This window comes from Gallinula chloropus (assembly GCF_964237585.1).
Source record: "Gallinula chloropus genome assembly, chromosome: 16".
In the NCBI taxonomy this organism is placed as follows: domain Eukaryota; kingdom Metazoa; phylum Chordata; class Aves; order Gruiformes; family Rallidae; genus Gallinula; species Gallinula chloropus.
In genome coordinates, this window is record NC_140101.1 from 13893842 (window position 1) to 13908991 (window position 15150).

The 15150-nt window shown below is 50.1% G+C and overlaps 2 protein-coding genes across 2 annotated transcripts in view; one reads left to right on the forward strand and one right to left on the reverse strand.

Moving 5' to 3' along the window:
* Positions 1-13846, forward strand: part of TRPC4AP (transient receptor potential cation channel subfamily C member 4 associated protein) — a gene marked incomplete at its 5' end in the record, with an annotated part of 37512 nt that extends 23666 nt beyond the window's left edge. Inside the window, 10 exons of the mRNA XM_084271736.1 lie at positions 1898-2029; positions 2776-2834; positions 5314-5415; positions 7009-7092; positions 7220-7310; positions 7603-7743; positions 9077-9185; positions 9381-9493; positions 9712-9918; positions 11432-13846. Of these exons, the coding sequence (XP_084127862.1) occupies positions 1898-2029; positions 2776-2834; positions 5314-5415; positions 7009-7092; positions 7220-7310; positions 7603-7743; positions 9077-9185; positions 9381-9493; positions 9712-9918; positions 11432-11569 (1176 nt within the window). The 3' untranslated portion in view covers positions 11570-13846. The remainder of the gene's footprint in view (positions 1-1897; positions 2030-2775; positions 2835-5313; positions 5416-7008; positions 7093-7219; positions 7311-7602; positions 7744-9076; positions 9186-9380; positions 9494-9711; positions 9919-11431) is intronic.
* Positions 13847-14030: 184 nt separating this feature from the next.
* Positions 14031-15150, reverse strand: part of MYH7B (myosin heavy chain 7B) — a gene marked incomplete at its 5' end in the record, with an annotated part of 28211 nt that continues 27091 nt past the window's right edge. The window contains 3 exons of the mRNA XM_084271766.1: positions 14031-14256; positions 14459-14596; positions 14728-14823. Of these exons, the coding sequence (XP_084127892.1) occupies positions 14248-14256; positions 14459-14596; positions 14728-14823 (243 nt within the window). The 3' untranslated portion in view covers positions 14031-14247. The remainder of the gene's footprint in view (positions 14257-14458; positions 14597-14727; positions 14824-15150) is intronic.

A 15150-nucleotide genomic window follows, 5' to 3' on the forward strand; every position in this document is an offset into this window, starting at 1 on the left:
TGCTTGTGCCATGCTGGCAGCTGAGGGACAGGGAGAGCTTTGTTTGGAGAGGTTCCTCAGAGCCCGTTTTGTTGGAGGCTTGTGACTAGATCAGAGTGTCTAAGAGCATTTTGAAAGGAGCACTGGAGGACTCCAAGGGTAGTATGGGTGAGGTGGGAAGGAGCTGCCTGCTCCCTCCAGCGCGATAGGTGTGATATTCCAGCAGCAGGAATGTGATTTCCATATAGATGGGGATAATTGGTGGCTACAGCCTAGAGCAATACAAAAGCCTGTCAGCTGTGCTGCAAACATGAATAAGGATGAAAGTCTGTACAACAGCATTGGCTTCAGATATTTTTGATTCATTCAGGTGTTTGAAGAATGAAACTGAGTGTTCTGCTTAAAGTGCTGCAGTTACAGTTCTGCATCTCGGGGATGAGTGACTTGATTTGAAGGAACATGACCATTCCTGCTTTGTACACTTCATGTTTACAGCACATTTGGCTTCCCAGTCATGCCTGGCTTTCCTTTGCATTGCATCTCAAGGGATACTGCTTGCCATAGGCCTACAGCTGATGAGTCCCACTTTGTATTTCTCCTAAACCTCATCTTCCAAAGTGTTTACTGTAAAAGTATCAGAGCTTGGACTGAAGGTATTTAACAGCAGCTCACTGCAAAATCATTAGCTGTTTCACACAAGCAGCTCTACAGCCTGTTTCAGACATTTCATGATGTACCACAGCTTGGCTTGATGAGCAGGTTGATAAATAAACCTGAGGAATGTGGCATTTTCTTCTCTTCTGAGCATTCTCTAAAGAATTTCAACTTCCTCCCAACCTGAAGAGGTGATGCTTGGACTGCAAGTGAGGCTGTTAGTGCTGGACTCTGCTGTGCTCAGAACTCCCACCTGGGTTACTTGAGCAGAACCGATAGCGGTTTGGTTTGTCTTCAGAGGACGACCTCAGCTTCAGCTGTGGGAACTGGAAAGGCCAAGGATGCTCAGTGGATGACTGGCAGTAGAGTATTCACAGCTTAGTTTTGGGATACACAGAAGAATCACAAGATGTTAGGGGTTGGAATGGACCTCAGAAGATCATCTAGCCCAACCCCCCTGCATCCAGGCAGGTTTTTGAATGTCTCCAGAGGAGACTCCCCAGCCTCTCTGGGCAGCCTGTCCCAGGGCTCTGTCACCCTCACAGTGAAAACGTTTCTCCTTATATTCACATTGAACCTCCTCTGCTCCAGCTTGCACCCATTGCCCCTTGTCCTATCAGTGGACATCACTGATAAGAGCCTGGCTCCATCCTCCTGACTCTCACCTTTTACATATTTATAGGCATTGATGAGGTCACTCCTCAGTCTCCTCCAGGCTAATGAGACCCAGCTCCCTCAGCCTGTCCTCATGAGGAAGGTGTTCCACTCCATCTCAGTGGCCCTGTGCTGGGTTCTTTCAAGTAATTCCCTGTTCTTCTTGAGCTGAGGGGCCCAGAACTGGACACAATATTCCAGATGTGTTCTCACTGAGGCAGAGTTGAGGAGGAGGAGAACCTCTCTTGACCTCCTAACCACCCCCCTTCTAACACACCCCAGGAAGTGAGGTACAGAAGTATTTTCAGTGTCCTGTAAGTGATCTCCTGATGTGCAGAGCTGCTTCCAGAGGCCTGGTGGTTAACTGAAGCACCAGCTAACAGCCTTCTCCCAAAATGTTTGTGTTCTGTTGGTGTCCACCAAATGGGAAGCACTCCAGTGGCACACCATGCTTAGTGTGGACGTTAACACAAGCACGTGCTGCTTGATAGGAGAATTCACTCTTTCTCTTGCCCAGGGGTGATGTAACTGTGCCCATCTGCTCACCAGACTACATCATGTCCATCTTAGAGGCTGCAGCAGATGGACACGTAATGCTCTTGTTTTCCAGGTCCATAAGATGATCGCTGAGTTCAGACTCATTCCTGGCCTCAATAACCTGTTTGACAAACTGATCTGGAGAAAACACTCAGCATCAGCCCTTGTTCTGCACGGACACAATCAGAACTGTGACTGTAGCCCGGTGAGTAACTCTACATTCTGCCCTGGATCTTTATCCTCTCAGGTGATCCTGAGGAGTTGCACTGAGTAACTGGGTCCTTGCGTGATGATTGAGTTGAGGTGTAGTAGCTTTAAGGTTTTTCTGAGTTACTGTTTTTACTTAAGTCTTTACCTTTGGCTCATGCTGGCAACCTAGCAAGGGGCAGTTTAGCCTCTCCCCTCTGTTTCTAGTTTGGGAACTGGGAAAGGGGCAGATTCAGCTGTCCTTGAGGGCCAAAGGTAGATGACCAAAAGTAATGACCAAAACTTCAGGTTGAAATAGCTAGTGGGTCTAGGAAGGAGAGGCACAGAATACAGAAGGGATCAGTCAGGTTTTGGGGGGAGTGGGGTTTTGTTGGTTTCCTTATAGGTTTTTTTTTAGGGGGGTGGGAAGGGGGGCTCTGGGTTTTGGGGGATTTTGTTGTGGTTGTTGGGTTTTTTCCAAACCTAGACATTCTAAATTGATAATACAGTGATGAGCTTTCTTGCCTTTGCAGTGAGAAGAAATTCTTAACCATTCCATGCATAGGCTTGGTGGCAGTCTCCACTTGTGCTCTATTTTGGGAAGCCTGCAAAGTGCAGCCTTCTCCATTTGTGAGAGTCACTTGCTCTGCTGTCCACATGGGTTTGGTTTGGATGGGGTTTCAGTTCTCTTGCGGTAGCTCGGGAACTAATGATACCCAAAAATACAGAATCCAAACTTTGTTGACCTTTCTTGTTTCTTTTTAGGACATTACTTTAAAGATACAGTTCTTGAGGCTTCTTCAGAGCTTTAGTGATCACCATGAGTGAGTATGCAGAGCTGTGGTAGGTGGTGGTTGTGGTGTTTGGTTGTGGTTACAGCGGGTATCCTGGGCACGGTGCAGGCTCTGTGTGAATGGAACATTGTACTGTCCTTAAAACTGTGTTCAGGCATTCCTGTGCCTTCCTTTCAGTTCCTGCTGTGAACAGACTAAGGGCATGCTCTCTGCTGGACATGTCTTACTATGTCTGACAGTGATTTTTATTATTTTATTAAAAATAACCTGTTTTGCTTCATATTGAAATGAACTGAAACATCTAAGTGAGGAGTTAACACTTTTTGGCTGAAGAAATGAGGAGGCAGCTTTCATGATGGTGTTTATCTCCCTCAGAGCTGGTGGTGAGCCAGTGTGCTCAAAAGAGCAGGTGTACCCTGTGGGGATGTGTTCAGGTCTAATTCAGAGTGGAACAAGCATGAAACAAAGGCGGTTGTAAGATCAGGGTGAAAGCGTGTCTCTGAAGCAGTTAACCAGTACCTTTGGCCTTTGTAAAAAGGTTGGCAAGACATTATTGTTGTCTGAATGCCAGCAATGGAGAAGTCCTGATTAAACTGGATAGGAAAACCTTACAGGGACCATTTTCTGTCAGCTAGCCATCAGGAACCAGACAGCCTCTGCTTGCCTTCACGTACCTGTGAAGCTTGAGTCTGCAGCTTTTTTGTTTCTTAGTTCTGTAATGCTCTTACTCAAGAAGCACACCACCTCTGCTGGTATAGAGAATCACATCTTGCATTCTGTTGCTGTCCTGTTGCTCTAATTCAGACCATAGAATCATGGAATTGTAGAAGTTGGAAGGGACCTCCAGAGCTCATCGGGTCCAACCCCCTGCCAAAGCAGGGTCCCTAGTTCAGGGCACATAGGTTGGCATCCAGACAGGTCTGGAATCTCTCCAGAGAAGGAGACTCCACACGCCCTGGGCAGCCTGTCCCAGGGCTCCCTCACCAGCAAGAAGTTCATATTGGTGTGGAACTCCCTGTGCTCCAACTTGAGGCCATCGCCCCTTGTTCTGTCCCTACAGACACTGAGAAGAGGCTGGCCATGTCCCCCTGTGTCCCACACTTGAGATATTTATAAACATTAATATGATCCCCTCTTTGTCATCTTTTCTCAAGGCTGAACACTCCCAGGTTTAGATGTTTTCCTCTTCAGACATTGAGGCATATTGCACTAACTGCATTGATACCTTCAGTTTCTGCCTGCCGGGTCTTATCCACAGCCAGGGTGGCACCTTTGTGTAGGTTTTATCTAGTACTGGTAGGTCTGTGTATTGAAAGTATCAGCTTCTTTGCTTGGGAAGTATTAGCTTTAAGAACAAGGAGGCTGCTGGACCTGTATTGTAGACATAAGGGACAGGCTGACCTGTGGTAAATCCTCCAGGCCAAATGTTGTTTGCCCAGGAATCACTCCAGGCAGTCCATTAAAATCTCTACAAGATGATGGTTGTACTTAAGTGGTTACTACACAGATCTCAGGCTTCCTTAGCAGAACTCCACTTACAGGTGTAGCGTTGGAGCAAGTGGAACATGTGGAATCTGGTCAGGGGTTCTAAACAAATAATGACATGAGCTTTCTGTGGAATCACAGATAAGCTGAGATAGCTGAGGGCAGGATGAGAGCAAGTGCTTACTAACATTAACTCCCATGAACTTGTGTATGAACCCAACTGGCAGAACTGTTTATTGCCTGAAGAGAGGGGCTGTATTTTCCTTACAGAAACCTGTCGATCCAGTCCCAAAGAAGCTTCACGTGACAGCAGCCTCAGTGAGTGCTAATCTGAAAGACAGTGTTTGAAGCAAGAAGGCAACCCCATCACCTTTCTGGTCTAATCATTTATCCTGTGTGTAGTTGCTGTGTTTTGATGTGTAGATTGTCTTTGCTTGCACTCACCACAGCATCCTGTGCTCCCTTAGGTTCCCATCAAGGTTTTTAATATTTCCAGACCAAGCAATTTGTTCAGAGTAATAGCATATCAGGATGACTGAGTACTTTTCTGCAGTTTCTGATTGAGGCTTGTTATTGATAAGGAGCTTAGTCACTGTATGGCAGAGGAAGATTGTAGGAAGCTGTGGAAAATTTTGCTATTTAAGTCTGCTGAAAATCAGCCAAATGTTGCCAAGATTTTAAAAAAATGAGTGCCATCTGGAAGCAAACACTCACCAAACAAGCCAGGAGATCCTGAACAGGTCAGTGAAGAACTGGCATCTTGAAGCTGGTCAGTGTTGAAACTTGCATTTGGCAAACTTTGGAGGAGGTTTATGAAACAGCAGCTGGTTGGCACAGCTTGGGAGAGTGCTGTGGTGGAGGAGAGTAAATGTGAATGGCTGTGAAGAGCTGGGGAGGTGAAAGCTGACTGCCTGGTCCTGCAGCCCTCGTAGGCACAAAGCTTTCTTCTTTGTGGAACTGCATATTTTTCTGCCTCTTAAATTCATCCTGTTTTCCTCCCCTACTCCCCCCTGTCTTGCTTTAGGAACAAGTATCTCCTTTTAAACAGCCAGGAACTTAACGAGCTGAGTGCAATCTCCCACAAAGCCAACATCCCTGAGGTTGATGCTGTTGTCAACACAGACAGGTGAGTGGGGATGGAGGGTTCAGGTTGGGAGCTCCTGGTGTTTTGTAAGCACTGACTGGAGAGGTTTGATGTCACCTGTGGTGTGTGAGGTCCTCCTCTCCACCATGCTTGCTTTAATTTCAGCAGTGTGCTTCAGCAGGAGGTTTTTAGGTTTGTATGATGCACATGGTCATTAGCAAATCTAATGAGCTTGTGCTCAGAGTAAGGCACTTTAGAGCCAAATGCAGCCTAAAATGGGACTTCTGAGTTCATGGCTGGGACTTTGCTGTGGTGTGCTGGGCCTGGATGTTTGGCTTTTCTCCCTGCAGACAGACCTGGAACGAAACTGGGATCCCTCTGATGTGTGGATTGCTGCTGCTGATCTTTGCTTTGAGGCTCAGGAGCAGACTGTGCACATGCTGTATCCATTTGTGGTCTGCATAAACCGATCTAAGGGTGTCTGCTGGGAGTATTTTAAGAGCAGCCTATAACTAGAATAAGCTAAATTAGATTAACAGGTTAAACCACTTACAGAATCTCCAGTGTGGTACTTGAGTACTACACTTAGTTAGATTGACTGGTTTGATTTTGTAAGCTCTTTACTGCACGATTCTGGTGTCCAGACCTCACAAGGTGTAACAGTGTTTGCAGAGTGGGTGGTCAGAATACACCCAGAGACTGAGCAGGGCCTTGGGCTGCACAGAGCAGATTTGCCTCCCTTCAGAAGGGAGCTCTCTAAGAGGATTTCCAGGTTACAACTATTAACATAATACTGTGCCTAACTGGGAAGAAATGGTGCCTGTATTACTTGGATCTTCCCTGCTAAGCACAGATACCTTTCTGGCTTTGTTCAAAAAGGTGTTCAGTATTTGAGGGGGGGGATTCACCCTGTTTGGAGTACACAGGAAGGAGAGGGAACAAGGGAACAGCTTTTTCCAGCCTGTAAAGCTTCTCATCTCTCTTGAGTGTTAGTAAGAACAGGAGCACCACTCCCAGCAAGGCTGTGTCAGCTGGCCAGCAAAGGTGCTAATACAGTGCTCAGCCCTCAACCAAGGTGTGTCTGCTGGGTGTGCATGCTGGGGTGTGCACTGGGTAGGAGAGTGACACTTGGAGCATCTTACTCTACCACTGCAGACAGACAGAATTGCTCAAATAAACCCTGAAGCTGGGTTGTTTCCCTCACTTAGCATTTCATTTCTCTGTTGCTTTTCTTGATGCATGAGGACATCAAGGTGCTGCTTCTGTACGAGCCTCCTGTAGGCAGATACTCCACTGAAGAAGCTGTTTAATACAATTAGTATTGCAGTACTACAGCCTGTGTACTTTTAGTAGGACATACAGAAGAAGGCTACCTCCTGTAGCACCCAGGTTTCCATTCTCCACTCTGCCTCCTAAATGGAACTTGAAGCTTCCTTTATATTTGCTGAGTGGAAAAGGCATGTGTTCTTCCATTCCCTAAATCACACGTGGTTTATGGTAATGAAAGCTTATTGATATTTAATACTGGGATTTTGGTCATTAAAAGCTGTGGAGAAGAGACTGGATTCAGTGTTCTACAAGGTACAGTGCTGGCCAGCCCTCCCACTCACGCTATGATTTCATGTCCTGCTGTAGGAGTCTTGTCTGTGATGGGAAGAGAGGCTTGCTGACCAGACTGCTGCAGGTCATGAAGAAGGAACCAGCTGAGTCCTCCTTCAGGTGGGGTCAATTTGCACTGCAGCCTGCTGGTTTGAGGTGACTGGCAAGCTAGTTTTCTTTTCAATTACAGTAGTGATAAGATGCTCCCCTTGCTCCCTGTGAAAGCCTCATTTCTCCTGTTCCTCAGGTTTTGGCAGGCAAGGGCGGTGGAAAGCTTTCTTCGAGGCACCACCTCATATGCAGATCAGATGTTCCTGCTGAAGAGAGGACTCCTGGAGGTAATGAAGTCTATGTCAAGCTTCCTCTTTATCTCCATAGCAATCAGGAAGGATTTATCTGTAATTCATTCCAAAAGGAGGTGAAACTGTAGCATTAAGTATCCCCTGGCAGTAGGGCAACTTTTGACAAGTACCTGTGAATTCTGCAGCCAGGTGTGGGGCAGCCAGTTCTGCAGCCCCCATCACCCAGGGGGGCTCCTCTAACAACTAAACCTGCAGATAAATGTTTTAAGTAGTGATTAAATCAGGGTCTGTGCTGTACTGGCAATAACCTGTTTTCATCCCATGCCAGCATATCCTCTACTGCATTGTGGATAGTGAGTGCAAATCACGAGATGTGCTTCAGAGTTACTTTGACCTTCTGGGAGAACTGATGAAATTCAATATTGATGCGTTCAAGAGGTTCAACAAGTACATCAACACAGATGAGAAGGTAAATATTTGTAAAAGCTGTCCCCAGTGGGTCAGATTACATACTCCTGTAACCAAAGGGAGCAGGAGAAACTTGGATTCATCTGCTGATTTTTGATTTGGTCGCTGAGCCTGGTGCACGGGAAGCACAGAGGAGTGAGCAGCCCAAAGTCTCTTCACAAGCACGTGTGTTGCTGCAAACACTCATGTTTTCAGAAGTGCTCCCAGCTGTTTCTGAGACAGCAAGCACTGAGCTGGTCAGAAAGTACTGCCCTGTTACGTGACCAGGCAGGGCTGAGGTCAGGGCTCACAGGGCAGGGTGTTTCCAGCAGAGTCCTGGGGGTTTGGGTCAAGCTGGTAGTTGTAAATGAAGAGTGGGCAGTGTGCTCTGCAGAGGGGTTTCCTGCTGTCCTACACTTGGTGTATATAACGTTGGTTGTTGGATTGGTTTTGATTGACCTCCTGCTTGTGTTACTGCAGTCTTTCTCTGGGTGCTGTTAGGTCTGGCAGACCTTGGAGGATAGAAGCAGAGATGTACTTTAAAGAAAGATGTGTTCAATTCTAGGTTGTGTCCTGGTAAATGAACTCAGACATTCTAGATAATCTCTCTTTATACTTTGTGTATCCTTCCTGTTTATGGATCTGCACCTTCCATCCCTGTTCCTCCCCAGCACTCCCTGGTATACCAAACCAGCGTAGGAAATGGTGGAGCTGGAGAAACAAAGGCCAGCTGTCTCATCTCCCTCTTTCCAAATAGATCTTGGTCTCACTGAACTGACGCATCTTCAGAAGAGATTTTAGCTGTGCCAAGGCTTTGGTGGTGGTCTGTTCTATAGTGGTTTTGAAGTACTTGCTGTTGGGATCCTTTGGTCAGCCCTCAGTGCCAGTGTTGGCTCGGGCTGGACAAGGCAGGTCCAGGAGTGTACATCTCTTCCTCTTACAGGGGAAGGTGAAGGTGATGACCCCGAGTATTTTGGAATCCAGAAGCCAGCTCTTGCTTCTGAAGGGATGGAGCTGTTGCCCACCTCTGCAAACATTTATGTTGGTGAATTGCGTGTTTTAGGTTCTTGTGCTTGGGATTCAAGGCAGTTTCTCCAGTAGTCTTCAAAAATCTGGAGTCTTCCATTGTCAAAAATCTGGAGCACATCTACTGTGCTGTGTCATAGCTCTTGGTGCTTGGGTTTGCTGACCTGTTCCTTCTGCCAGCAGCATGGTTGGCTTGGTACATCTCTTGGCCGTGTTCCATCTGAAAAGGGTCTGAGGTGCTGTTCTGTCAGACCCCATCTGTCAGCCTCCTGTAGGATGAGATGTTTAGTTTGCTCTTTAATGCAGTGCTAACAAGCATTTCTCTTTAGTTCCAGATATTTTTAAATCAGATCAACAGCTCACTGGTTGACTCAAACATGCTCGTTCGCTGCATTACGCTCTCCCTGGACCGGTTTGAGAGTCAGTCTGATGCTAAAGGTAAGAGATAAGAAACTGGGGGGGTGGGAGGTGCTTGATGGTGCTGAGGGTGATAACTTGTGGTTTAGACCAAGAAATGCCTCCCTGCAGGCTTGTCCTTCAGCCTGAAGGACACCAGTTCTCCCTGCCATATTGCTTGGATCAGTCTGTCTGAACTTCAGTCACCTGGTGATTGTCTTTTTGCTCCCACTGCAGTTGCAGAAGTCCTGTCCGAGTGCCGCCTCCTGTCCTACATGTCCCAGATGTCCATGAGAATGTCCTTCCTCTTCCGTCTCATTAATATTATCCACGTACAGACACTCACACAGGTAAAGAGGTGACAGCAACTCTGGGCTTATCTTGCTGATAGTGTCTAGTGATGGCCTGGGCTGGGAGCAGGGAGCAGCCTGGCTTCTCTTGAGGAGACCCTTGTTCCTCCTTTCATGATAGGTGTAGGAACATCTCCACTGCCTGCTTACCCTGAGTGCACTTTCTAAGGACGATGCCTTTCTTCTTTTTCACCTCCTGTGTCACTTTTTGCTTGTAGGAAAATGTCAGCTGTTTGAACACAAGTCTAGTTATCCTCATGCTGGCCCGAAGGAAAGAAAAGCTACCTTTTTACCTGCGCACTTTGCAACAGATGGAGTACACAGAAAAGTATCCAGGCTTCATCCTGAACAACTTCCACAGTCTCCTGCGATTCTGGCAACAGCATTACCTCAACAAGGACAAAGACAGCACCTGCTTAGAAAATGTATGTGAACCTCTTACCATAGCAAGAAGCACCCACAGTGGTACCTGTCTGCCAGCTAGCAAAAATGGAAAGTGAGAGGTTGTGAAGGGGAAGAAGGGACCAAGTTGTGTCCCTGCAGGGTGACTCTGTAGCTCTTCTCACACCATCTTACCCAGTCAGATCCCTCCTGCACAAGCATCAGACTCCCGGGTGGGTCAGCGCTGGGTTTCCCTGCAAACAAGACCTTAGGTCTTGGCCCTGGCAAGAAGTGAGACTTGGGAATGCTGAGTGGGTTGTGGAGGCAGAGCAGAGTCTATCTCACTGACTAGTTGGCATCTTGACTGGACTGTCCCCTCTCCTCCTGGTCAGCAAACCATGTGGGAAAAGTACCTGGGGTAGCTGCTGGAGGAGAAGGCAGCTGCCCTGTGGAAAGCAGACTCCAGAGCTGCTCTGTCTTGGGCGTGGAGGGAGAAATGACCTGTGATGGGAAGGCCACTTCCTTGTACATGCCCTAGCAGAGCTTGCAGAGGTTTCTTCCCTGACTTGTTGGAGCTGGTTGGCAGCTTTAACAGATCTTTAATGTGTTCATGAAAAAGCCCCTGTTACGTAGTACCTTACCAGCTCCATGAGTGCAGCCCAGACAGTCCCCCATAGACAGGTACCTGAAGAGGGGCTGCGTGAGTGCTCGGAAGTGGTTAAAACGAGGAGTTACTCGAGCCCAGGAAGGAGGAGTGCAGTGGAGGGGAAGGAACAGTGTGGAAAGGAGAAGCTGTGTAATGTTTGGCTCTCCTCCTCGCTTGGATCAGCGCTGGGCTGAGCCAGTTTGGCCTGGGGAGCAGCAGGGTAACCTGGGGCCTGTGGCATCTGCGCTCTGTGTCATGATGTTTGATACTTCCACAGTGTCCTGAGCTCTGTGGGGCTGGGGAAGGAAGGTGCTGCCACCACCAAAGCGCTGTGTGCTGTGGTACTTGTGCTGTGGGCCGCTGGCAGGGTGGAAAGGGTGGGTTGTGTCCCCTGTGTGTAAAGGTTTTGGGTAACGTGATGTGGCACAGGGCTGCTGGAGAGGCCTTTTGGCCTGAGGAGAGTGATGCCAGAGGGGTGTGGTGAGTCTGTTGTCTTAGTGACCTTCCTGGGAGTGGGAGCTACTGCCACCATCAGCTTGTTCTGCAGCTCCCTGGTGTCCTGGTTTGTCTTTGCACTGGACAGGGGGAGGTTTGGCACACATGTCTCTGTGTGTGTGTACACTGAGTGACTGGCACCCTGTGCCACTCTGAGCAGAGCTGTCCTTGCCACAGGTGCTGGGAGCTGCCTGTAGCTGGGTGTTGGGAGCCTGGATGCAGGTGGCTGGCTCTGTCAGCATCCACGCAGGGTGGGCTGGGTGGTGACTCTGGGGTGTTAAACTGGGTGGCTGGGGACATGGGGCTGAATGGGAAAGGGTGTTCCATCCTCTCCACTGAAAGCCTTTGGGATGCACCTCCTGCCGCGCGGTGCTGGCTGCGGCTGCGCTAACCAGCCTCTTCCTCTCTCCCCACAGAGCTCCTGTATTAGTTTTACCTACTGGAAAGAGACTGTATCTATACTGCTCAGTCCAGACCGGACATCCCCCTGTGCCATAGTTAGCTACATCGACGAGGCATATATGGACATTGACAGAGACTTTTCTGAGGAGTGATTCTCAGAAAGTGCGTGTGCGGCTTGGAACTGCATTGTCAAAGCCCCAGCCCCCTCCCAGTCCCCATCTCTGATCTCCAACAGACAAGACTTTGCAAGCTCTCTGGGCCACACCTTCAGGGATGTATCTTCCACTTGTTCCAGGATAAAAATAATTCACCTGCAAAACAACAGCCTCTTTTATTTTTGGTCTTTTTCTCTCTCCCGGTCCAGCGTGGCTGGTCAGAGACTTGTTCTGCTGGTGGGTGAGGATACTCTGTACGTGCCAACTTAGTGTGGCTCTTTCACAGCTGCCAGAGTTAACAAGTACAAAATAAGCACAGGAGCTGCCCTCCCAACACGAGGCCCGAGGAGCCGGTCGGTGGGACCCCAGCACACCAGCCGCGTGCAGAGCCGCTGCGAGGACTCCCTTCAGCTCTACCTTCTGTTGGGGCGTGGGATTGGGGGGTTAGAGTGTGAGTGTGAGTGTGTGTGTGCTTTTAATTCCCAAGAGCCCTAGCTCCAGTCACCTCTTCACCACCTACTTTTGGATCATTTGGTACTAAATCTGCCTGTGTGTTAGGAGAGACCCTCTGCTCCTACTGTGTCCTGCAGGCCCTTCCCACCCGCGGGCGTTTGGCCCTGCTGCAGGGAGCAGAGCCATTCCAGCACCGTGGAATTGCAGCAGGGGGTGGCTTTTTCACAGAGCACTAGTATTAAAATGTACTAATTTTTTAAACTTACAGCTTGTCCCTCCATGGGGAACTAATCTGGTTTTAAACCCCCTTTCCAGGACCTTTGCTCCCAACCTTAACCTGCTCAGCCTGGAAGTCTCACATCAGTCTCTGCTTCCGGTCCTTAACACCGCCACACACGTTAATCTCAAGTGCAATATTTACTGGAGATGTCAGTTTTCTTCCTGGATCTGTTTTTTAATGTGTTAAATGCTGGGAATAAATACTCCTGGTTCCAAGTAACTTTGTGGGATACATTGGGAAAGAGGGAATGGGGTTTTGGCAACCCTGACTGCCAAACCTGCACGCGCCCTGCCTGCTCACCCATGTCAGCTGTGTTGCTCCCAGACAGATTCCCAGGAACACAAGAACACCTGAAGTCCTGAGCCACTGCATTTTAAGTCAGAATGTGTCTTGCAGCTCCAGCTAAAAGAAACCAGGTTTTCTTTGAAACATCTGAATATGTTTGTTTCTCTTTTTAATTTTCTTTAACTTATTCAGTGAGAGGACTTTACTTCAGCTCTGCCCAGGCTCTGGAGAGGGGACTGGTGGTGAGAATGTGCCAGAGCTGTAGCATTGTGTCCTTAGTCTTTGCCAGCAGAATGAAACCCTCTGTGAGGCTCCCTGTGCTGGGCTGGGGTGAGCAGAGGAGGGTTTCAGCCCTTGGTGCAGGATTTGCTATCTCAAAATCACATTTCTCTCATTTATCACATGTCAGTGTCCCACCATGAACTTTATTGCAGGGTGCTCAGAGCTGCCTAGCTTGTGAACAACCCTGGAGCCTGCAGGAGTTCCTGGGGGTCCTTGTGCCCCTCGGGGAGGATGGGGGTGGCTGAATCCCCAGCTCCAGTGAGGTTCCCAGGATTGCAGCCCTCACGTTGGGGAGCTCCTCTGCAAATCTCTGTTCTTCATCAGGTCCCCCCCCCCTCCCTCCTTCCCTCCTTCCCTCCCCCTCTGAGCTTATTTCTTTCTCATCTGTACCTTTTTGTTCTGGGGTATTTGTGTTTTTGGTGTATCTCTGCTTCTTCCTACCTGTAATAGATGTACACTTAAAATAAATGCTTCAAATTAAAAGGCTTTTAAGTTCAGGGCTGCCTTTTCCCTAGTCTAGTTCATGGGCGCAGCCCGGTGCTTCCTGACATCTCTGGGACCGGCTGGAGGCCCCGTCCCCCAGCCTGCCAGCCCCCTCCCCAGCCTGGGGGCATGGAAACTACAGGGTCCTCACCTGCTGGAGGCAGCTTGGCTCTGCTTTCCCCTTGGGGCTGAGCTGGCTGGCTCCAGAGGAGGGCGCAGGATGGACCCCCCAGCAGCTCCTGCACCAAGGGAGGGTGCTGGGCTGCCGGGGAATGGTCCTGCCTGCAGGGAGGGGGTCACGGGGTGAACTTTAAACTGGGGCTCTTCTGTCCATGCCACATGTGTCACCAGTCTCCTTTGGAGAGGGACCAGACAGCTCTGTCCTTCATCTGTGTTTTGTCTTATTTATGGAGAGCAGGGGGAGGGAAGGGCCTGCCGGGGCCAGGGAGCTCCCTGGCTTGCATGGAGGTGGCAGCAGGCTGGGTGTGGGGCTGGGGGGGGTGTTGGTGGGACCCTTGTTCACTCACAAACCCTTCTGAAAGTCTGCACCATCCCCAGGGATTTGCCGAGGTTCCTGCTGCCCAGAGTAATGCCAATTTACTAACTGCAAATAAACCTATTAAATGGAAACAAATAAATCTATTTTAAACAAACCAGCAGCCGTGTCTTTCTTTGCAGCCCCTTCCCCAAAGCCGGGTGGCTCCTTTTATCTTCTCCCCAGGAGTTTGGGTGGGGTGGGTGCTGCCCTCCCCTCCCCTCCCCAGGACAGACACACCACAGAGTCCCAACACATCTACGTTTATTGTTGCGGTGCGAAGCGGCAGCGGCTGTTGCAGCCGTTTGCCTCCGAGGTGCAGCAGGGGCCAGGGCAGGGCAGGGGGGCGGGCGCCCACTACTCGTGCTGGTAAAGGAACCGAGAGGGATCGGGTGAGACCCTTCAGGTGACCCTGTGGGGAGGCCCTTCGGGTCCTGGCAGCAGTGAGGGACAGCGGGGCGGTGGCAGCCAGGCAGGATGAGGCCAGGGGTGGTACAGCCCCCTCCTCTGGCTCCAGGGGGAGCGGCAGGAGTCCCTGCCCAGCGTCCCCCTCCCCACAGGGGCTTACCTTGGAGACGATGACCTCCCTGGTGCGGGCGCGCAGCTTGTTGACCTGCGTCTCGGCGATGTCAGCGCGTTCCTCGGCGTCATCCAGCTCGTGCTGCACCTTGCGGTACTTCACCAGGTTGGAGTTGGCCTGCTGCTCCTGGGGGGCAGAGGTGGGGGCGTGGGGCACAGGCGGGACACCGGGCTCCAAGGGCCCTGTGCCGCCCAGGGAAGGGCACAGCACCATCTTCCACCCCAGGAGAGCTGCAGGGGGGCGGGACCGGCACCTACCGCCTCCTCAAACTGGCGCTTGTAGCTCTTGACCTTGCTCTGCAGCTTATCGATCAGATCCTGCATCCGTGTCAGGTTCTTCCGGTCCTCTTCAGCCTGCAAGTGCCCCAGCTCTGTTAGCAGGACCCCCAGGAGCTGCCCCCAGCTCAGACCCCAGCTGCCTTGCTACTTTTTCCAGGGGTCCCAATGGTGGCAGGGCCCTCCAAGGGCAGAGAGCACCAACCCACCCTGGCCCCATGTCCCCTGTGCCCCAGCACCCAGCTTAGGAGGTGCCAGCAGTGGGGTGCAGCAGATGGTGAGTGGAAGGAGAAGCCAGTCCTGCCCCTCAGCCCCAGAACAAGTCAGGCCTGTGCTGGGTAACAGAAGGCTCTGAGCACAGGGAGAGCTGGGCCAAGTCCTGCTGGCTGGAGCTGTGCCCAGTGC